Source organism: Lepisosteus oculatus, chromosome 2 (genome assembly GCF_040954835.1).
Source record: "Lepisosteus oculatus isolate fLepOcu1 chromosome 2, fLepOcu1.hap2, whole genome shotgun sequence".
Classification (NCBI taxonomy): domain Eukaryota; kingdom Metazoa; phylum Chordata; class Actinopteri; order Semionotiformes; family Lepisosteidae; genus Lepisosteus; species Lepisosteus oculatus.
The window spans coordinates 50,334,051-50,358,338 of NC_090697.1; the positions used below are offsets into that span (position 1 = coordinate 50,334,051).

The 24,288-nt window shown below is 37.0% G+C and overlaps 1 protein-coding gene across 2 annotated transcripts in view; it reads left to right on the forward strand.

The window, feature by feature from the left end:
• The window catches only part of LOC102690313 (3',5'-cyclic-AMP phosphodiesterase 7B), an 85,026-nt gene that overhangs the window by 53,046 nt on the left and 7,692 nt on the right, over positions 1 to 24,288 (forward strand). For both annotated transcript variants that reach the window (XM_006625887.3, XM_015348014.2), the window contains 9 exons: positions 5,757 to 5,840; positions 11,940 to 12,091; positions 12,639 to 12,702; positions 13,700 to 13,795; positions 15,298 to 15,398; positions 16,092 to 16,223; positions 16,342 to 16,433; positions 19,809 to 19,953; positions 21,222 to 21,318. In XM_006625887.3, the coding sequence (XP_006625950.1) occupies positions 5,757 to 5,840; positions 11,940 to 12,091; positions 12,639 to 12,702; positions 13,700 to 13,795; positions 15,298 to 15,398; positions 16,092 to 16,223; positions 16,342 to 16,433; positions 19,809 to 19,953; positions 21,222 to 21,318 (963 nt within the window). The remainder of the gene's footprint in view (positions 1 to 5,756; positions 5,841 to 11,939; positions 12,092 to 12,638; positions 12,703 to 13,699; positions 13,796 to 15,297; positions 15,399 to 16,091; positions 16,224 to 16,341; positions 16,434 to 19,808; positions 19,954 to 21,221; positions 21,319 to 24,288) is intronic.

Consider the following 24,288-nt stretch of genomic DNA (forward strand, 5'->3'; position numbering starts at 1 on the left):
GGGGAAAAGAATGGAACCAGTTAAGTAAAGGCTTTTCTAAGGAAGAAGGTTTTTTGTCTGGACTTGAAGGAGTTTAGAGAAGGTGACTCTCTGATATCCTTGGGGAGAGAGTTCCAGAGCTTAGGGGGATAACAGGAGAAGGCCCTGTCACCCATACCATGTAGACGGGCTTGGGGGACAGTAAGGAGACCAGAATTAGAGGAGCGAAGGTTGCGAGGTGGGGAGTAGGTTAATAATAGATTAGACATAGTTCAAAGACATACTGGTAGGTGAATTGGCCTTCTTGCCCTGGTGTGTGTGAGCATGTTTTTGTTTGTGTGTGTGTCAGTGTGTGCCCTTCAATGGACTGACATTCCATTCAGGGTATATCACACTTGCACCCAATGCTTGACAAGATATGATCCAGCTCCCCCGCAACCAGAGTTGGATGAAGCAATCGGAAAACAGAAAATACAACACATCAATGAAGCACAAATGTAAATCATGCAACCATACAGCTCCTAATATGGTTCTATTGCATTAGTTGCACATTAAGTCTAATATAAAGGTGAAATAGTTGCTTCTGAGTTATGAGACATTTAACGGCATAGCTCTGTCCTCTATCTTAAAACAGGCTTTCTTCTTGACATGTATATTTTTACTATGCTAAAAAGAACTTACAAAGTAGTGAAGTTCTTAAGTTCTGCTCAGCCCAAGGAAGCAAGTAACAGGTGTTAATTTCATGTAAAGCAAAACTTTTCATTTTAAAGGGTAAATACTAAATTTGGGCAATTTGTACAGTACAAAAATGTAAATTTCAGAAAGAAGCCGATGTATAAAAATATAATATATTTTCATAGTTGAATATTATTTTCATTTTTTTCTTGCATTCTTGTTCTACAGTTTTATTTGTTTAATATTTTGTTTTGTTTTTAGTTTTTCTGTTTTCTTGAACAATGTGCTGAAATCCTTCTAGAAAAACTGTTGTTTCCTTTTCCTTTTAGAAATGTAAGCATGATTTTTAATATGGTGACAATAGGGTAGACCTTTGCAAGCCACACTTCACAATTCACATGTTGAAGTTATTTACATTTAACCTGATCCAATAACAATTTCTCAAAAATAATTTTCTCCAAACAAAGAGAGTTCTGTACCTACAGTACAAAGTTTGAAATTAAAACAAAACACGGCAGGTGATCAATGAACATTGAAAAGGTGAAAAAAAGGCCCAAGTCAATGACTTTACTTAAAAACATTTCTCCAGGGAATACCTATTTGTTAATGCAGACATCAGTTTAGCTCTCTAAAGGTATTTTCTTTGTGAAGCTCTTAAAAAAAAACCCTTTGCAAGAAAAGAAAACCTTTATTTTCTTTTTTTTTGTTGTTGTTTTTATCTCTTTATTTTGATTTAGCAAAATATATTTTATCAGCCAAAAGGTGTGTTGGAATAAAGTCAACAATTTAATGTTTCTTAGACGTGATATGTTTTTGTTTTTCTATACTATATTTATATATATTATATATTATTTATACTATATATATATTCATATATTAAAGCTGTTGCATAATAAAATTAAAATGTAAAAATAAAAGAGTTGAAGTGGATGAAAATACTACTCACTATAATAGGCAAAAAAAATAAAAAAGCAAAAAATCTGAAATTTTATTAACTTCTATATGTGTATCTATTAATTGTGATGGTATAGTTGAGAGCTTCCATTAGTAGCTCCAACTCTATGTACACTAAAGTGTGACAGTTTCCTCATGAGTCCAGGATCTGATGATTCTTTTTAAAAAATCCGATCTCAGTGGCTTAATTAAACACTCAGCTGAAATTATGTTTTTCATTCTTCATGCTACTTAAAACTAATTTAAAATTTCCAATTTTGCAATACATTAATTATGAGATTTCATTAAACAAATTAGGGATGGATTAGATCACCAAAAGCTTAGTTAAAATGAAACCCAGCACCATGAGTTGGATAAAATCAACATCTCAGCACACCTGTCTGAAAGCTACTACAATATATAACTGCAAGTTATTAGTGTTTAACTGAATGATATATGGAAAGAAAAAGAATGAAATACAAATTAAAAAGCAAATTCAAACCTAAGAGAAGGATTTGTTCTCTATTAAAAACAGACAAGGGTGAAAATGATTAAGTTTAAAAACATATTTTAACAGAAATTTTATAAGCTTGCATTTTTGCTGTCGTGGTATAAAATATTCATACATACAATTTCTCTTTTACAAATTTCGCAATATGGAATAAAGTTTATGAAGTTTTAAATTTTATATTATGAAGTAAAATAACTCTTTTCAAGAAAAAGAAGTTCATAAGATTAATATGTAATTGGAAAATCTCTGACGTCAAACCAGAGAAATACTTTCAAATTTCACTTGTTTCACTTTTGTAGAATATGTATATAATACACCATTATTGACACTTCAAGCATAATTAGAAAATTATACCAAATGCAGAGAACAAAGTTAACAATAAAGAAGAATACACCTTGATCTTCATATGTAGCAAAAAGAATATCTTTTACAAGACAGTATTCTTTAAAAAATGAAAATATTGTTTAATTCAAATATGGTAATAAAACTATTTTAATAGGCGTAATATGCTTTTCTATTCTTGAAGACAGATTATATCCATATTTAATTCTCTCCAGTTATTAGCAATAGTTTTCAGGTGAGCAGTAGTTGATGAGTATATGAGGGGTTTGCTTACCTAAAACAGTCATTAGATTAGACAATTAGAACAGTCTGTTTTTCTCTCCTCAGAAGGCATTTGTGCTGGATTGTTCCTGGAGCACCCTCTACTGGAACCTCTGTATCCTCTCAGCACACCTGCATTATAACAAAAGTTAAAATGACTACTCGGATCATACTTGTATTTGGGGATAATGACAATAACATACATCACACATAAAGTAAAAGAAAATTGATTGAAATAATGTAATTCCCCATATAATTTTGTATATCCTTCCCAAACAGTTTATTGGGTCATATCAAATGGCTACTGCAGTAGAAAACTTCACAAAAAGGTTAAAAAACTGGCTTTCCTGAAAACCTTTAACATAGACACAAATGTTTTACGAGTTAAAACAAGACTTTCTTACTACCCTGCTATTTGCAATTTTGCAAAGACAGAACCAAGGAGAAAAATCTTCAGGAAAAGTCCAGGACTTCTCAGTTTTTCAGACACACACATCAGGGCAGTTTAGAGGACAACAGAAGATTAGTTGAAGGGGGGGGGGGACTTAATTAAATTCAACTAAAATTACATTGTCTGTGTCTTAATCTTTCTAAGCACTTTATTTGCAGAAATTTGGGTGTAATTCTGTGTCCACCTTTAAAATGTCACAACTTTATTTTAAAAAAACAGATGAATTTGGAGTTCTCTGAAATACATTTTGGACCACAAGCATATTCCATAAGTGGATTTTTACTCTTGAAAGTTATGTATTTATTATTATTTTTATTTTTATTTTTAAAAGCCCCTTAAGGAACATGTGGAGCGTGTCTTCAAAGTACAAACTTGATTGAACTGTTTTTCTTTTTCATTTCCATGAAAAACTAGTGAACTATTAGTACACTTTGTGCCACAGGCACAAGAGCACAAAAGCAATGAAGAAATTAAAAATAACAGCACCAGTGTGGGAATCAGCCATATGACAGTGCTCTAGGGATCAAGAGCTCAGTATTTATTTTGTCTCTCTTTAAATGCTGTATTAGTTTAAATTCCAGGAAGAATTCTTCGTTTAGAATTTCTAAATAGAAAATAAGAAATATGAGACAAAACAAAATGGATCTGCCTTTAAATGATTTTTAATAGTTGTACCATTGCACTTTTTTACACTGTTTTACTGTAGCACAATTCTAGCAGAAAAAAGAACTCCTGTTAAAAGTATAAATGGAATATGAGGCATTATTCAAATAGGGCTTTAGTAATTATTAAACTTCTTGCAGCCATTTAGCATGCTCTGTCCTGCAGAGCAGCTGGTCCTAACAATTAGTTGTGCACGCTAGTATGCTCTCAAGTACTGCTTTCAAAGTTGGTAATTGTTTCTTCTTGTTTGTGTGACAGATATGATTAATAATGGGAAAGACAATACACCTGTGACTATATACTGTAGGTCAATTCATTCTATTTTATGTTAGTAACATATTAGAATACTGTACTTTAATTTTGGCCATTTAAAAAGGGCTTATGACAAACAAAAAATATTTAAGTAAATTAATAAAATTCAAATTTAAATGTTGAGTTTTCAAGGAAGACTTCAATCTATATATATATAACAGTATTTGATTATGTTTAAAAATAGATATTTACTTCATAAAGTAAGAAAAAAATGTGAAAAAGTGTTTCAAAACACTTTGTTTTCAAACAATCACTGTTTTGACTACACTCCAAACCCCAAAGACCGCCACTGTTTGGTACTGAGCAAAGCTGTACAAAATGAATACATACAAATACTAGTCAAATACTAGTACATACAGATACTAGTCACCACTGTTGACACAAAAGAACACTTTTCACTTACTGTAGCTTTCTATGGTGTTGTCTTCATTGTCTTTTTGACTTTTGCAAGTTTATTCAAGAACGTTGTGTTCTGTTTAGTGTCTTATAAAGACTCACTTCCTTTCAACTCCTGATTGGCATTATCCCCAACTACTGCCAACTACTCATGGGTTTCAAGCAATTTCAAGAATAACAGATCATCCACATATCTCATTAGTATATTACCAAAAAGCACCAAAACTCATTTACTTAAATCAGTCATTCTGACTAAATAACAATGCAAGATCTGTTCAACATGATTTCTGTGTTGAACGTTTTGAGGAAGATCATAATAAACACTAAATATCCCAGTTGTTGTGAAGTTAACCTCTGTTTGTTTCTTTAAATATATTCTGTTTAAAAGCTAACTGAGTTATTACATTTCATGTAATTCCTAAAGATCCATACAGATACTTATTTGATTATATTAGATCAGAAAACTACGAAGAACAACACTGTCAACAATTACTAATCAATGTTTATGTTGTTGTTGTTATTAAAGCAGTAGTGGAATTTCTAGCTTTTCATGAAGGTGGAATGGGGAAATATGGGCAAATTTCAGAAGACAGCGACAATGCAAAACCCAGTTAGATATACAGTTCTGTATATAGGTTAAATAATAAGACAGCTATATACGGTATAGTTTATATTCATGTTCATTTGTCTTAACAAGGGGATTCTGGGGTTCCAGATAAACCAACATCTTGAATTTAGGCGTAGGGTTTTAGAATTATGTGGTATACAGTACATACTGTACATCCTCACACTCCCCCCACCACCACAGCTCATGCTCATTAAGGCACACCACTGCGTTAATGAGGGCTGGCCTGCTTTATCTACTTGCCAGCTCTGCTTATCAAGCAGGTTCTGTTTCCGTGTGTTACAGATATATCATCCAGCCTAACATCCTTCCAGGAAATTGCTCCCCCATGAAGCTCAGAGTTGTCTCTTCTGAGGTTTCTTAGCTTTCTAACACAAAACAACGCCGTATATCCTTTGTGTTTCTGACTGCTTGACAGCCTCTGGTGGAAAACTGGCAGCTGCTCAAATAACTCTGATTGGGAGTCAAAGGCGAACAGGAAGTCAGTGCACCTAATATACAATAATAAAGCATAATTCTTCCATTAGTAGCCATGGACATACAGTAGATTTCAGCTATACAATGGGCAAGGGTTTGACCTTTATCTCTACCTCTTTGTTTTCTTTCAGGAGATGGAAGAGTAAGAGGGCCAACCGGGGTACTCTCCGAGCGTAGAGGGTCGTTCCCATTCATAGATTTCCGATTGTTGAACAGTAAGTTCAGTCCACCTTGAGTGCAATACCATTCAAAACAATACCTTGTGGTATCATCAACTATTCTTCAAGCCAAGACATCCCAGATTAACTATCTGCAATGAGTCAGTGATGACTGATTGCCACAGGCTATATAAATGTATCCAGGAAGGAAGCAATACTAACAAACTACAATGTGCAAATGTTGCTTATTGTGTGTTGCTTTTAAAATCACACAAGTGAAGGCCTGACTGTCAGCTGAACCATTCTGCTGGCCCAGCTGCTGATAGAAAACTGGATTTGACTTCCAAGAACCCGGAACATCTCTGGGAACCTCTGTCTGAAAGACCTTAAGCAGGAGCAACGTTTACCACCCAGGTCCATTACACAGTATTTCTCCAATCGATTCTTAATGCATCTGTACCTTAACATTATGAGATGGTAAATATAATAATAATAAATTATTATTACTTACACTTATATAGAACTTTTCTGGACACTTCACTCAAAGCACTTTACAGGTAATGAGGACTCCACTCCACCACAACTAATGTGCAATAGTGTGCCAGTACACTCACCACACATCAGCTATCAGTGGGGAGGAGAACAGAGTACTGAAGCCAATTCAAAGATGGGAATTAGTAGGAGGTCATGATTGGTAAAGGCCAATGGGAAACTTGTATTTTTACAGTACAGTGTCCCCTTCACTATACTGGGGCATTAGGACCCACATAGACCAAAGGGTGAGCGCCCCCTGCTGGCCCCATTAACACCTCCTCCAGCACCATCCTTTGTTTTTCCCAGTAGGTCTCCAAACCAGGTACTGACCAGGCTCACACTTGCTTAGCTTCAGTGGGTTGCCAGCTGCGAGTTGCAGGGTGACATGGCTGCTGGCTATCTATAATATATATATAATATACTAAATATTATGTTTCCAGGACTTTTTGGTCCTGTGTTGCTCTACTGTGTAAACAAAACTTAGAAATAACAAGGAAAGGAAATAAACCCTTGACTTTCAACCTGAACAGTTATGATCCTAAATATGTAAAGGTTCCAGTAAAAAAAATCACTTTTCATCCTTTTTTGTTTGTTTGATTGCTGGTAGCTTTCTATCCCACACTTCATCTCATTAAGTCTCTTCATGAAGGATCCCAGGGAGCGGACTTCAGTAAAATTCTGTGAACTTTTCAGTATTTTCTTTTTGTGAGTTGCAATCAAAACTGAACACTATGTAAGACGTTTTGAACTGAAGTTTGGGGAGGATAACAACAAGTCAATCTCGCACACCTGTTGCCTTATCCCCATCACCACCAAATTATCAAGAGGAACTAAACTTACAGTAAATGCCTCACTTCTCATCCAGCTCAAGCATCTCTCCTTTGCTCATCTCCACCTTGCAGTTATCCCTTGGTGCACTCAGTCTGAATGGGGTTCGAGCCCCTTTGTCCTATGACCAGAAGGCTATCAGTTAACCCAATGGGTTAAGCCAAACTTTTCTCACCAAGCATTCTAAGCATTCACAAAAATGTAAATCCTTGAATGTGGTTGTCCCTAGGCACATGAACATAAACTCTCAGATTCTTTGTAAAGATTATTAACTTTATATTTGGTTCACAAAAAAAATAAAACTGTGTTCATGGGAAGGCTGAAAATGAGTGCAGAATTTTCAGAGAACACTCAAATGGAAGAAATGGACATATATTCAAGACAGAAATTATGAAGCACTCATGTGCACAATGTTTCAAGGCTTCAGGATTTATTTCCTAACTACATTATTGTTCATATTCCCTGGGATCCTTGAATTAATAAGCTACTTGCAAAAATACAAGTAAGAGAGGTCAAATGGTCTCTCATTTGTAGCCTTTCCTATTAGGCGTACGTGACTTGTAGAAACAAAACTCCAACATACTATAAAAGCTCTGAACACACTGAATGCCAAGCTCTGGCATAGATATTAGGACTATTCAGATTATTGTCAGTGCCTTTATAAATCAGAATCTGAGCAACAGAGTTTAATTTAATCAGTTAAAGTCTATTTAATCACAGGTGGGTTAGCTGAGATAGAACTTGATATAAAAAAATAAACTCGTTGACAAATGTGTCTTTATCAGAATTTACCAAACATTAAAATGAAGTTTTAAAAATGTTTATAAACTAAAAAAAAGGTTTGGTAATGAACAATTAATTCACTTATTTATGATCACATTCAGGAATATTTTTTAAATGTTGTCTCATAATTTACCTTCCTGGGAGAGTAAACAGCCAGCAAGTCCTAAAGATTAAGGCTCAAGGAAAAAACAACAAATTACATATGAACCCATGGATGAGAAATTCTTGTATGTTCACTCTGCTCTCACTGATTATGTTTTTATCAGTCCTAGAAATAATACGCTATTCAGGAGCTCACTTGGTAGTGTAATATACTAACTGGATGATTAACGACTCTTGACAGCAGTTTCTTGGCATACTTGAGAAATTCATGACACAGAGGTACAGGAAATTTAAATTCCCTGTATTTACAGTACATACTAGTTACTTTGTTTATAGGAGCTCAGCTAGGGTATTCATAACATGCTTACAAGTAGTTGCACCATAATTATGTAACTGATATGGTAATTACAATGTGAATGTAAATTTAAACAAATTTCAGTTTGTTTTTAATAATATCACCCCTGGGTAAAGGAATTGATTGTATCAATAAATATCTTTAGATACTAACAGAGGCACACTCAAAAGTTTTAAGCTGCATTAATAAAATGTTGATGTTAATGTTAAAACTTAACATTAAAGTTAAGCTAACATGTTATACAGTATACAGTACCTGATGTGTAATTAGTCTGTCGAATAGAGTGTTTGATTCTTTCTGTCTCATAAATAACTATAATGCATGTACTAATAATTAGGTGTAGGAAATGCAGTTCATTCTCTTTAGTACTTGCTCTTAGTTTCTTTGTTCCTTCCTTGCATGATATAAAATTGTGCCCACTGGGCACTGGACAACATTATTAAGTGTTTATAAAACAAGCTATTTACAGTATAAACAATTTAGAGAACAGATGGTGAAATGTTTGGACATTGAATGGAAAGAAATGACACTGTAAATTCTACAAATGCATGACCCCCAGATAAGCAAGATTCTTATCTTTAAAAAAATATTTGTTGATCTTCTTAAATTTTAAGTTAGCCTACTAGGAAAACTTGGCAATCTATTAATTATTTAGGGGGATTTTGCTCTTGATATTGTTTGTTTAGTAGTTTACGCATAACCATATTGTACTGGAGTTTCTTATTCAATAAGAATATTTTCTTTTTCTTTTAAGAATTTTATTTTAATATTGCCTGCTTTAGAAACCCCCACAAAAACCCTTTTAAAGAGAAACACTGTGCACAATTTTTATTTCCATTTAAGTTTACATAAGAAGTCTCACAATATATTGTATATGATATTATATGTTCAGTCTGGGAAGTGTTTGCTTTTCAACTCCATATCTTTTCCACATTAATCTGTCTGATGCTTCAATGCAGAGCTGTAAAAATTAAACTTTGGCTACTGATAGAATTGCGCAAATTGATGGTCAATTTACATATAGTATAAAGTATCTCTAGTCCTCACATGACACAGCAACAAACTATAACTCATATTGCAATAAAATTAGTCTGACAAATTCAATTGCCTCATCAGGTAATTGACAGTGACAGTCCTACATGTCACATTGTTTAGAGCTAGACAACGTGACATGTAGGACTTCCAATCCTTACGAAGTGCTGGAATTTCTGAGAATACTCTGCTTAGCTAAAAGGAGAGCTTAATTAAGCTCTCAATGACTAATTTTAAAAAGTTCAAGGAGTGAGAGAACATTTTACAGTACAGTGAAGAAGAGCTTTCCTTTTTGTGTCAAGCTGGTGTGACGAGGTTTGACAGAATGAGATGGATGCAGATTTGTTAGACTCTAACAGCCTCTGCTATTTAGTTGTGCCTCTTCACTCTAAATGTCATGAAGGATCTCCACTATGTCTTCACTATGTTATAGAAAGGGAATGGGGCTAGAAAAGAAGAAAAGTGGCTAGATGGCCTTTTCTCCTTTCTAACCTTTCTTATGTTCTTTAGAAAGTACAAACTTACAATAACAATCATATTAATACTTGATTCCATGCTGAAAAGAGAAAAGGAATAAGACACAACATTGTGTCTGTGGACCATTCTTCAGGTGTTGTAGTGTCTCTTTTCTTTTCAACATGGAATAAACTTTTACCTGTTCTTTTGTAGCCTACAGGTGCTACTTAATACTTGATTGATTCACAAGTTTCCCTATACTTACAGTATACATTATATAGATGTTGAGTTTACCTCTTTTACATTTTAAGGTACATTTTTAAGTCGTCCATAAATTAATAGCTTAAAACTCACCAAAATACTAGGCTTTAATAAATTCTCTCTGCAGTCTCTGATTGGCAATAGTGTTATAGCTGGGCTAAATATTCTGGTGTGCAATTAGTCTTTTAAATTTGTTGTCTGGTGTATAATTTCACAAAGTTTACCAACCAATCTGTAGTGATCTGCTTATCTCATATTAAGGTACCATGTGATATCAGTTTCTTAAAAGTAGCCAAAATAACAAGAACAACACATCCAAGAGAGGGAAAGTTCTAAATGTTTCTAAACACAATAACTATTTCCTATTATTTCATGCATTTTTTCTGTCATTTCTTTGTTTAATGAAAGCAAGTTAAGCAAGTTCTTTTGGTTAAAAATTATCTGTGAAGCTCTTTCTCCCCTTCTGTGAAAATTAATTAAAAAATGAAAATATTAATGGTTCTCTTGTACTTAACATGCTACACAAACCTTTATAGTTTACTAACCAAATAAATCAATGATTTAATCTAAGAGAAAAAGCACCACTTTTGAGCTTCTGGATCATAATTAGTTGAGAGTGAATCAAAAGAAAAGGGTGGTCAATTCAATGGTTCAGTGATTTTTGCACTGAAAGGTGAAAGTAAGACCATTGGTCATTTGTATTTGTATTGTGTAACAGACATACATTAACACCAGGTTAACGGTGAATTATCCATTCTCCTCCTCCTGTGAGCAGGTTAAAGCTCCTCCTGTGAGCTTTGTGTTTTCCAGAGCTGACACTGGCTGCTGAAAATCCCTTTTTATCTTTCACTGGCATAATAATAGTCTTGGTATGCCATTTGTTTTGGAGGCCTTGTTGAAAACTTATCTATAAATACTTTCCACTGTGTTCGATTAGAGGATTCTTTTAAGTGGTTCGTTTTAACTGTGACTCTTATTGTGCTGAAGATATACAGTAGGTACATTTACTTTTTGTATTACTTTTACACTAAGCACAAGAGTAAGTTAAAAGTCATTTTTAGCTTTAGAAAATGTAATGGTATTGAATTCATTACAGAGTTTAACAGTAAGGAAATACCATGTGTTCAATTATACCAGTTTGTTTTTTTGCGTTTAGGGGGTTGATAAGATCTAACACATTCAGTAATAACCTATAAAGTTGTAAGACTTGATAATTCAGACATTTTTACACTTTAGTGTCACATACAGTGTTTCCATGCAGAATAGCTATTTTTTTTATGAAACAAAAAGCCAATTTGAGAATTATGTGTGTATGAGAGAGAGGTACTGGTATACATTCCCCTGTTACAGTGGTCAAAGGACACATATGTGACCACTCCAGAGTAAAAGTAAAATCTTAAGGAAGACATAAGGAGCTGCTTGAAGCTAAACACATGATGATTTTTCTAGAAAATGGCTTTTTTCCTGCTAAGTACTGTAGGTTTACCTCAGCTGACTCATTCCTATGGTTGTTAAAAATGCTTCATGTGTTTAGCTTCAACCAGCTCCTTTTCTTTTGATTATATGTTTTTTTTGGGTTCTGAAATGTGTTATACACTTTTCTAAGAAACAACATCTCGTGCATCGTTCGGCAATGAAATATTCAATGTACTAAGGATTCTTTAAACTCTGATCTGAATTAAATCAAAGAAAGACAAATATTATTTACAAGATGTGGCTTTACTTACTGATTTGAAAAGTAGCACATTATAATAAATATCCATCCATGCTATTTTTTAATATGTGTTCCATTATGTTTCTTGCAGCTACAGCACACTCAGGTGAAATTGGCACAAAGAAAAAAGTGAAAAGACTCTTGAGTTTTCAGAGATATTTTCATGCTTCCAGACTGTTGCGTGGAATTATACCACAGACTTCTCTGCATCTTTTGGACGAAGACTATCTGGGACAAGCCGCGGTGAGCAAGCGCTTAATGCTTGTGTGATTGTGAAAGTTTAACTCTTCTTTAATTGAAAGATTTATCCACTTTGGGGGATTTTGTAGAACATTAGTTACATAACCTTAGCTACATAATACAGGAACTTTTTATCAGACATCTCACTTAGGAAATTGCTGTAAAAACCTAGTAACAGTAAATCTTGTTTTATTTTTGCCCTATATGAAATTTAATGTTAAAAACTGTTACTTCTCTGAAAAAGCACTTTCAGTGTACTAAAAATTTTATATTCAGTGTTATTTTTAATAAAAAACAAGAACGCTCTTGCATTTTAACAAAGCTAAGGTTAATTAATCCACTTAATGATTTGCAATGTTACATCTACATACATATTATGTTGATATTGCAATAATGATGTATTATTTATTTTCTTTGCAGTTAGTATGAGCATCATAATTTGTGCTCATTACAAAAAGTATTTCTTAAGGGTAACGTCCTAATTTTTAGATTTTTAGATAATTTTAAAATAGATTTCTAAAATCTACGCATGCTTTTTTGTTCCCTCCAGCACATGTTGTCAAAAGTTGGAACATGGAATTTCGACATTTTCCTGTTTGATCGACTTACCAATGGTAAAGAAAATCACTGCATGAATAAGTTAGTGAGAAGCTTGGATCCTTTGATTTACCAAAGATATCAATGAAGATCAGGGTTCAGTAATGTTGAAGATGTCACGTTAGAGTATGAAAATGAAGCTGCATTTGTTTTATTTGTAAAAAAAAAGCTTTAAAACAGACAGGGAAGAACTAGAAAACATTTAGCAATGCAAAGGAAAACATGTCAATAAACAACCATGAAGCTATAAAACAGAAGACGATTCATTGGAATAAAATGTCATATATTAAGAATAAGGCACAACTAATGATAAACTACAGTATAACTGGAAAGATTTTCATAATAATTTTTTCAATAGTTACTTCAATGTGTCAAAGTGAATATTATTAAAAACTAACTTGGACCAAAGAATTCCATATTCCAGAGACCCTTATCAAATTATGTGTCTGCAGTTTAGATTGTTTTTGTTTGTAGCTTGTTTTTTTAATGAAATGTAAATAAAAGAAGTCTTTGTAAATTGGATATGATTAGTTTAATATTTTTTTAAAACTCCAATTAGGTTGTTTCCTGGGAGATACTATTCATGTTTTGCTTCATAGTAAGGTTTTGGAATTACTGTAGTTCCACACATCCCTAAACACCTAAAAGTAGATCCTTGTCTTGAATGTTCTTGCACATTTGTGTTCTGTGTAAACATTCGGTTTGTCATTTCACTCTAGATTTATGAAACATGTATTGTAATCAAAATATCACTGATGTGTACTTATCCTATTAAAGATCAATTGTCAAGCGATTGTATATCTTTAACGTAAACACATCTGTTGTAGAATGGACATTAATTGTCCCTTATGTGTTCTATAATTAGCCAGTAGCTTCTCACTATTTTCTTTTTTTATCTGTTTTGATACCTAGAGGCTTCACTGTTTATGTCTGTATGCTGGTACTTTTAATTCACTATAATAAATTCAACAGGAGCGTATGTATTAAATTATCTGGAACCTATTGTCTTTGCAGGTAACAGTTTGGTAACACTTTTGTGCCACCTCTTCAACAGCCATGGACTTATCCATCATTTTCAACTAGATATGGTCAAACTGTACAGGTTTTTAGGTATGTGGTCAATTTATAAAATATTGCTCTTTAAAAATGTAAGGGTAATATGGTACTTCAATACATTAATTCTAAGGTATCTGTCTTTAAGATTTATTAAAAAAAGATCATTGTCCTTGTGTCAGTTATGAAGACAGTTGCAAAAGGCTCCAACTATTGAAGTTTGAACGTTCCTTATAAATTCATGTGATTGAGTTTATATTTCAATTTGTTCAATTGATTAACACATGTCTTTACAATGTTATAGCCACATTGTAGTCTGCCAGATCACTTAAGGAACCCACACATACACTTTGGCTAGTAAGGTGGTGTTTTAAGATAACTGGAGTTTTTTGGAGAGGGACAGATACTGTATGTCCCTTCTAGTGAACTAAAAACATAATGTAAGAGACGGGAGCGAAGCCAGAATGCCACCCCCCCCCCCCCCCTCAAAAAAAAAGATGGATAAAACTCTGAGATGACCCTGCTTGTACAGCTTGTTTGCTGTAAATAATGAAAATTTATTAAATAAACAATTTTAGCACTACATAACCTAAGAAAGTGTCCTTAGACATGGCCCTCCGGCAGCCCTACCACTTCATGATGTAGTTCATTTATTCCAACATTGATATTCATTACTAAGTCATTTGTTCCACAAGTTGTTTCTCATCTGTAGTTGATAACTTTAGAATACACAGCTAGCCCTACAGCCTTGTTTCATATTTAGCAGTTTACACACATTTTGTGTCCTAGTACTGATTGTGATAATCCTGTGTTCTAAATGTGGGGAAAAAAAATACTTTCTATGCCCTCTCAGCTAGTGGCCTCACAAAAATCAATGCTTTCTTTGTCATAATATGCATTTTACAGCATTTTAGGTTACAGTTAAACAAAGTCATCAAACCCACTATCAACAATTTCATTACAGAAAGAATTATTCCACTGGGAATTGATTACTGGGAAGAATCAGTTCAAAACAATCAGAAAACATGAGCTGATGTATAAAAAATATTGTTACTGTGCAGTTTCCAAATTTTCCGTTTTTACATTTCATATACTGTATTAACTGCACATGAGCTAAACGTATAAGCTTTAAAGATGCATCTCAAAAGAGAATGCTTCAGTGATGCTCAGAGCTATTTAACAGTTGTTATCAAGAATGGCATAACTTTTAAAGTATAGCTAATTTCACATGACATCTCTCTTCCATTGACCTTCAAGAGAAAAAGGGAGTTCAGACTGAAAAGAGCGTCAGCAGCAGATGACTAATTTGTATCAATGCCTGATTACCCTTCACTTCACCAGTCAGGTCACAATCGATGCAGAATACAAAACAGGACACCCTGTCAACCATAAATATGAATCCTTTGATCGTTATAAGTCAAGCTTCTGACTGGTAAAGGAGCTAGGAGCTTTGCATTCAGAGAAGCCTTTTGTGTCTAACATTTTGACATTCATTTGGATAATTTATATCTCCGTGCAGATCAACAATGCTTATAGCCTTTTTTCTTATTTCTGAGTAGTGATGGTGCAGGAAGATTACCATAGCCAAAATCCATACCACAATGCCGTTCACGCAGCTGATGTCACTCAAGCCATGCATTGCTATCTAAAGGAGCCCAAGGTAAGAATGTCAGCAGTTCCTCCAAAGGCTAAAGGTTAGCATGATGACAAGAGGGATCCCTTTTTGTTGCCTGCCTGTCTGACTGATGGCTTAAATAGCTGACCTTGACTTAGAAGCTGACAGTTGCAGACCTGTCTACCACTCTTAGATGTGTTTACAGCCTCAGACTGTGGAAAATAATTTACAAGGTGCCTTCTGGTTGCCTATTAAACATAAAATGGTGGGGGGCAACCCTTCATTTTGAGGTAAACTGATTCCCACTGATGCAAGCTTCAAATGAGCCAGAGGAATGGTATGTTCTCCTGTAGTTTCCTGTATTCCAAGCCAATGATATACATTTAATTTGGTTTGAGAAGGAATCAGTCGCTGCTTTAAGCAAAGACCAGTTAATCCGTACAGTACAAGCAACAGAAATAGATTAGGAACTACAGTATGTACTGTTTTTAAAATGTAACTTTACTCCAATATTTTTCCCCTAACATGGTCGGAGAGAAAAGGTTGCTAAAGCACATACTATCTTACATGATTTCGTTCTACCTGTCCTGCAAAACTGTAGCCTATACTGTGGCATTGACCTAGTAAGGGCAGCAAGATTTACTGCTCTGAGTTCAGAGGTTCAGCAAGATTTGCTAAAGTGTAGGATCAAGAGAATAAAGATTGGTGACACAGCATCATCTCACACATGTGTTCAAGCTTTCTAGGTATCTTACTCCCTTGGATATCTTTCTGGGGCTGATGGCAGCTGCTGCTCATGATGTAGATCATCCAGGAGTAAATCAGCCATTTCTGATCAAAACCAAACATCACCTTGCTAGTTTGTACCAGGTACGTATGGCATTTGCAAGTGGCCCCTAATTTAGTCTGGTAAGTTATTAGTGTGTCTTGGTTAACATTTGATAGAACTTACAGAAGAAGAAGATTCTTGCTGTATTTTGCCTTTCAGAATGTGTCTGTTTTGGAGAACCATCACTGGAGGTCCACAGTGGGTATGCTCAGAGAGTCAGGGCTCCTTTCCCACTTACCAACGGAGACGACGTGAGTACTGTTCATGACAATCTCTTTGACACTCTTTCTAGCATGAAATCAATGATTATACTTCAATGTTTAATGGAAATCTAGCAGCTGCAAAAGGGCGCTCGTGTTTCAATGCTATCGACAGAACTCTGGGACAGTAGCCAGCTCCACACTTCTGTATAGACTGGCTGTTTTCCAAAAGCCAGCAAAACAAACACTAACCTCTCAGAATACAAGGCAACATTGATTTCTCCATTCTGCAGTGCCAATTAGAGTTTTGCAGTAGTCTCTGCTGTGCTAACATCTGTTGTTGGGGACACATTAAATTTGTTTTGCCTGTACACCAGAACTGTGTCATTTGGATTTGAAACAGGTTTGCCAACAATGTTAATGACAGGATTTGAAACAGGTTTGCAGGAATTCCAAGCCTCAACTGCAGCAAACGTTAAACCACAGAAGAAAACATAAAGTGATTTTTTTTTCATTCTTCTTATTTTGTAGTTTTTCAATTTTTTATTGTCAGAAAATAATTTAAGTTTTACTAGGATTATTTAGTTTTAAAATGGCAGGAAGTATTGAAATACTGGAAGTTGTCCCTCAGCAAAAGATCTTGTCATCATGTTATAACTAATATTAGTCACAAAACCAATTAAAATATGTTGACCCCATAATAGGCATCTCACTTTAATCCAATTTAATCATAGTGTTTGTCCACCAAGGCGTGGGCATTTAGGATACAGACACACTAAGCCTTAGCTGGTTATATTGGTGATAAAATGCACAGAATGTCCCATTGGATGTTCCTTTATGAATATAAAGGCTTTCCCCTAGGTGGCATGTTTTGTAATGCTGTTCCTGCCAAAAAGCTCTCTTCATGTAATGTGTCACTTCCTCTCCAGAACATCTATATAAAGGGGTACCCCTTCACTGGCTTGTCGTTGAATCATGGGATTTCCATTACTGTTCATCTGTGCTCAGCACCTGCTGTGTCACAGGTTCTTTATTTTCTGTTTGATTTACCCACCGAGTCTACCGATAAGGAGTTCTGCCAACACCATAAACCTTCCAGGAACACACATAAACTCCTAGTTTCTGCATCATTCGGGGGAGAGGGAACTCATCAGCTGCAGTTTCTTGAGAGGGGTTGACCTCTAGAATATATGGACATCAGCAATGATCTTCAGGTGGCTCAGTATATCAGCATCAATACAACAGAGCTCCGCAAAACAAAACTCCTATTTCTTACCACATCTCCACCAGTGAACAGCAAGCAGAAGAGCTCTGCCTTTGTGGGTTTGATAGAACATGGGATGCACATTCTGACAGGTCATCATCCAGAGTGGCTGTAAGATCCCACAGCTGTAGGGAGTTAGTGGTTTAATGAGCTACAGATGTGGGCAATGTGACTCATATGGCCTGCCTGCTCCTCTGCATGACTTGCAGTCTCTGTCCTGTCTCTCCTGTGCAGATATTACAGAGAGAATGTCTATTTCTCCCCAGAGATGTGTCGGTGTAGGATTCTCTCATCCAGATGCTAGTGTGATACGCTTCTGAGGTTGTGTTTGTGAGTGCACACACCTGTCACGTGACCTGGCTTGTCCTGAGCTACTGAAGTGCAGGCATATATGAGAAGCGGGTGCTATGTGGCTGCAGTGCCTAAGATGCTGCTTGCCTGTGAATGCCACAGAAGCAGTGATTTATTGCTGGAAAGAATCTTTGCCATCCATCGGTGATTGTGAGAGACATCCAATCAGCAGGAGGCTGGTGGCTGCATTACACCTGTAAGGTGGCAGGGCTGGGTGCTGTGGTCAGTGCACACCCATCTGAGTGAATGGTGTGAGAGAAGACAGCAGGATGAAGAGGCTGCAGGGACCCAGAAGGGTTCTAAGCTCTTAATGATAGCTTGAGCTTCCAAAGGTTTTCCAATGGAACAGGGCCATCAGACTGCAAGACTCTCCAGTCATCACAGTGTGTCCGAGAGACAGACTGGCCAGACATGGGAGTGAGGTGTCGGCAGCTACTAGTTGAATGGTGAATCTTTTGAAAAGGAAATAGTGAGTTTGGGGGGGGTGATGAATTAATAGAGAGGATGGGAGAACAAGGTTTCTGCCCGCAATGATCTTACCCAGTGGGGTTGACAGTTGTCTGTGCCTTGGTTGCTTTTCTGATGGATGGTCCAAATTCAGAGACCTGTTTGCATCTGGTGGAGCAGGGCAAAGCTGGTAGGAGATAACATCTGGGGGAAATAGCATAATTCTGGCTGGGAAATCCAAGCAAGCTACACAGGTACAGTACCTGCCTGGGGTCGAAGGCCTGTTGAAGTAAAAGTCCAAGAAGCCAGCAAGTCCAGTGCAGATCACTGGCAGATCCAGAAAACCCTCCAGTCTCGGGGTTAAACCAAAAAGGTTCACCAGAGGCTACTTGATGAAAGCACCAGGACTTGGGTAAGCATGGAGTTCACACTGGGATAAGAAACAGGACTCAAATGAAGCAGATGAATACAAGTGTTGCGGCCAGCATATGAGCCAACCCTCAGAATTGATGCTGAATGTGTTCATTGTGGAAGACATTAATATCATGGCCACTGACTGCATTTTCATTATTTCACTACTGACTGCATTGCTTATTGTGAGGTGAAGAGCAAGAGGGGTTTCAGTGGAGAAAACCCGGAAGGCTGAAGCAGATCTGTGGAAACACAATAAGAGAAGGCTAGGGAACAGATACCGGCAGGAAGAAATTTCTGCTGATATTTTTTAATGCAGTGTAAGGCATGGATTGCAATGTGTTTGCTCCTAGTACTATTGACCTATCAGACTGAGAAACAGGAGTGCACACCACAAGCACTGGCATTTGCACAGACCAGTGGGCCCATCATTCTGTAGGCGGTCAGACAGCACGTCCTGAATTTTTGGAGGAGCTGCAGTTGTGCCTGGAGCAAGCCCACCTCTTTACCTGGGAGCACATTTAGGTTGCTGGTGTAAAACGGAAACAACACTATGACCTTCACGTCTTCAGGCAAATGTTCTTCAGAATGCAGTTTTTTATCACATTATATTAAAATACCTGTCATAGGAGGATGTTTAAATGCTTTTAGCAAAACATTTCAGGTTTCAAGTTGAACAACTTCAAGGGCAGGATTTCAATATTGTGAAAACGTACTAGTACATGAAGATTTAGTGATGTGTGCATCACATTATTAAAAATCAAGGACAAATGAATAAAAGGAATGTCATATTCTTTGGTGTAAACCTTTTTTCAAAAGTGTTCCAAGGAGCCAGCATGTGTCTGAAATAGCCAGAGCTGCTGATCAAAATGCAGCTGAAATTAGCTCACCATAGACATTGTTAACAGAAGGTTGTTAACAAGACTTTCAATTAACATAATGTTTTTCCTCAGGCAGGACATTGAACAACAGTTGGGCTCACTCATTCTGGCGACAGACATCAGTCGACAGAACGAGTTTCTTGGTCACTTTAAATCTCATCTGGACAGCAACGATTTGAGTCTGGAGGATGCAGAACACAGACACTTCATGTTGCAGGTTTGTAATTCATTGCAAATTTGGCATAATTATTTAGAACATGATAAACACAATTAAAATAAGATGAGCTTGTCAGTTAGGTTATGGAAAACTGTCTGACACTTTCTTAACCTGGTTTTGTTATGAGGACTGATGGAGGTGCAGTGGTTAGCATTGCTGCCTCACATTGCTAGGGCCCTGGGGTCAATTCTTAACCTGGGGTACTAGTTGCGTGGAGTGTATATGTTCTCCCCGTGTTCACATGGGTTTCCTCCAGGTGCACTGGATTTTTCCCACAGTCCAAAGACACACTGGTAGGTTAATTGACTTCTGGAAAAATTTGTTCTGGTGTGAGTGTGTGCAGGTTTGTCTCTGTGCCCTGCTAGGGACTGGCATTTCATCCAGTGTGTACGCTGCCTGGAGACCATTGCTTGAGGTTGAGGTCCCTCACGAGCCAAAATTGGAAAAAGTGAAAAAGTGGTTAGAAAATGGATGGATAGATGTTATGCTGTTGTGGCCAATGCAACTCGTCAACTGCTCGGATTCAATCACCACCTCTCAATCACCTCCCAGCTCTGAGCAACACTGCACATCCTCCCAACAATGTTGAACTTGGCTACATCAAAAGGCCAGCCTCCCGTCAAGTTATCCAGGGAATTTCATCACTTAACAGGATCAAGAATAAGCGCTGCTTCGCCCTGCCAGTTTTTCATGTTGATAGAAATGTTGTTAGAGGAGCAAACATTGACAGGATAACTTAACTTAACTTTGATCAGTAAAGGCTGGTATTGGAAAACAAACAAAAGCTTACTTTTCATATTACTCCCAGGGTACATTTCACAGATATAAAGGAATGCCAAGCCGTTTCAAAAGACCAAAAAACTTGCATGAGATAAGAAAATGTAATAAAACTTAATATACTTATACATACCAAAAAAGTCTGGCAATATTGAAAATCTATAAAAAGTGATTTCCAATCAAATTTAAAGAGGGATTCACCTCTTAACTGAGGTTCATAAATTTTATCCAATTAATTCAAGTTTTTTCAGGAAAAGCACAGATAAATATGCAAAATGTACTGTAAAATGTAAATATAAATAAGAATAATGGGTAACAGGCTAAATGTACCCTCATCCAAACAGAGAGAAGCCTAAGAGACAAAAGGCAGCACCTTTTTGAAATAGTACTTCAGTACTTGTTCTGTGTTGAAATTGAAGATGGGTTCCTCCTATGAAATTGGTAGACCCCTACATTGTCATAATGCTCTATATGATTCTGTTGATTTTCAGATTGCTCTCAAGTGCGCTGACATTTGCAACCCCTGCCGGGTGTGGGAGATGAGCAAGCAGTGGAGTGAGAGGGTCTGTGAGGAGTTCTACAGACAAGGTCAGCATCCAAGTATGGGGCTGCAGCTACTGTACATGTTCTTACAACCACACACCACACACACAAGTGAGGTGTTACAGGATTCCCAGTGTCATAAAAGGCACTGTTTCTGGACTGCGTCCATCTATTTTTTGCTGTTTACTTTTGTTTTTCTGGCTCAGAAATGCCAGTGGGTGCCACTGGTCTGATTTTCCTGTCTCTATAGATGGTAGTGAGGTGCAAGGACAGGAAATAGGCTGATAAACAGGAAGACCACACTTCCTTAAAGACAGTGGACTGGTCACGTACCACACAAACGTGGGCATTCTGAACAGACTGCCTTTGTTAATAAGCTGTATAACAGACGAGCTATTATTCTGATACACAAAATTATGTGTTTTGAGACAAATCTATTTTATATTCTTGTTTAAATGCCAAAATATTCACAGGTGTCACTACATCATATGCAAACTCTGGATAACCAAAAACAAACATTCTAGTACAAGTTTGTCGATTAGAACACAGTGCTACATCAGACTGATTTAAATTTCTTTATTCTCAATCGTAGTTTTTCACTGACATTTTTCAGCATCTAAGAGCTAAATATGTACCTCAGCTAAAGGCTAACATTTTTATGAAGAATTCAGTTGCATCTATATCCTCATTTGCCTTTATTTGCACAAATCTGGAAAGGTACAGGAAGTCTATTTATCTTCTGTAGTTTAGCTTGAATGACACTAAGTAAATAACAAGTAAAGGTTTTTTCAATCTTTTTCCATTTCTCATGGAACACACAGGGAACTCCATCCATCTTCCAGCCCTGGACAGGAGGCTGTCCAATGCAAGCACACAAAAACAAGCACACGCTCACACTGGGGCCAAATTTCCCAGAAGCCAATTAACCTAACAGTATGTCTTTGGACTGTGGGAGGAAACCAGAGCACCCACAGGAAACACTGGGAGAGCATGCAGACTCTATACAGACAGTGCTCCAGGTCCAGAATTGAATCCAGGACCCTAGATCTTTGAGACAAAGGGGAACTGCATTCCCAATTTCTCAGACCGGTTATTAAATCTTGGTTACAAAGAAATTGTACAAATCTCAAATTAACCACAAAATCATGAACTTTGTTAAAGTGCTGTAAGTCACCATGCTGTCACAAACTTGCATTTGAGTTCCCATGAATTGCGACGTGATGCAGCCCTTCCTGCTTACTAGTAACCATAATGACTAATAATAATAAACTTTATTTTATATAGAGCCTTTAAAGGTGGCTTCTCAAAGCGCTTTGCAGAATGACAACAACAATAAATAAAAAAGAATACACAATTACAATAAAACACAATTTCAATATACAGAGGAGACCGTGGGTGGTGGTACTAAGAAAAGCAGAGGGGTGAAGAATAAGTTAAATAAAGGCTCTTCTAAAGAAGAAGGTTTTGAGTCTGGATTTGAAGAAGTTTAGAGAAGGTGACTCTCTGATATCCTTGGGGAGAGAGTTCCTGTCACGATATTAGTTCCCCCTCCTTAAGGGTGCTCCAGCCCTATCACTCAAGACTTTATTCTCCGCACCTGTTCCCTATTCCCAGCCCACCTTAAAAGCCAGACGCTGAGGCTCACCCGGGCTCTGCAGCTGATTTCCATATCGTGCGAGTCCGGGACCTGGAAGCGCCTGGTCCCATTAAGGTTTTAACCTCTGTTCCCGTTCCCGTTCCTGTTCCCCGTCCGCCGGTTCCGACCCGGCCTTCGTGGTTTTTTAATTCTTTTATCTGATGGATCTTCTGGTTTTGGACTTACCCTTCTGTTTTGGATATTCCCAAAGGACTACTGTCTTGGATTGTTCGCCTCGGCCACACCTCCCCCGTGCACCAGCGCACCTTGGACACGCCCCCCTGTCTTCAGCCCCGTTTTCCTGCATGACGTTTCCCCAGTGTTCCCCCACTCCGTCGGACTGTGTCGTCCGCATAGGGTCCGGAAAGAACTGTTCGTTACAGTTCCAGAGCTTGGGGGCATAACAGGGGAAGGCCCTGTCACCCATACAATGTCTTGGGGGCTTGGGGGACAGTTAGGAGACCAGAATTCTAGCTGCCGGATTTTGGACATACCGCAGTTTGTTCAATGTAGATTTATCCCAGCGAGTAGAGCATTACAGTATTCAATTTGGGAGAACACAAATGTGTTGATCAGCTTTTCAGCCACAGTTAGTGATAGTCTAGCGATATTTCTGAGGTGAAGAAAAAATATGTTTTGACAATATGCTGCACATGTGGGTCAAATGTTAAGCCAGAATCGAATATAACCCCAAGGTTTTTCAATTTAGGCTGAAGCTCAAGTACAGAACCATCTACAAATAGGGTTACACGATTGGCTTTTTTGGCACGATTCACTGACACGCAGTAACAATAAAATCTGCATTCTAAACACAACCAAATCTTTTCAGACCTCTTATTTGTGTTTATAATATCCTTGCTAGATTTAATGTGTGGCCTTTTGTGTAACTATCTTCAGAATTAAGCTGTTTGGTGGCAGGTGCATGTTGAAAAAGATCTCATCAATAATACTGTCATTCAGGTGTACGGTTTTTGGCTCGCACTCCTTGATGCAGGAATTTTCCCCCGTGGAACAGGTCTAGCTGGTTCCCCCTCTCCACAAGAAGGGGCTGTCGCCTCCTTGACAAACTCTCTGAGGTCTCGAACAGAGCGGAGACGAGAATGAGGGTTAGGTGTGTAGAGCTGCATCATCCCAGCTGACTCGGTGGTGGTGGTGGTGGAGGGGAGTCCCCATTACCTGTAAAGCGCTTTGAGTGGAGTGTCCAGAAACGTGCTATATAAGTGTGAACAACTTTGAGAAACCTGACCACTTTACGATTTTCTCATCTAATAAATTAGGGGGCTGCAATTAGCCGACAGCAGTAAAAATTAAATCCTAATATGAACCTTTAAATTTCAAATATTATCAGGAATATTGTTATGTATTCTAAGAATAAAAAA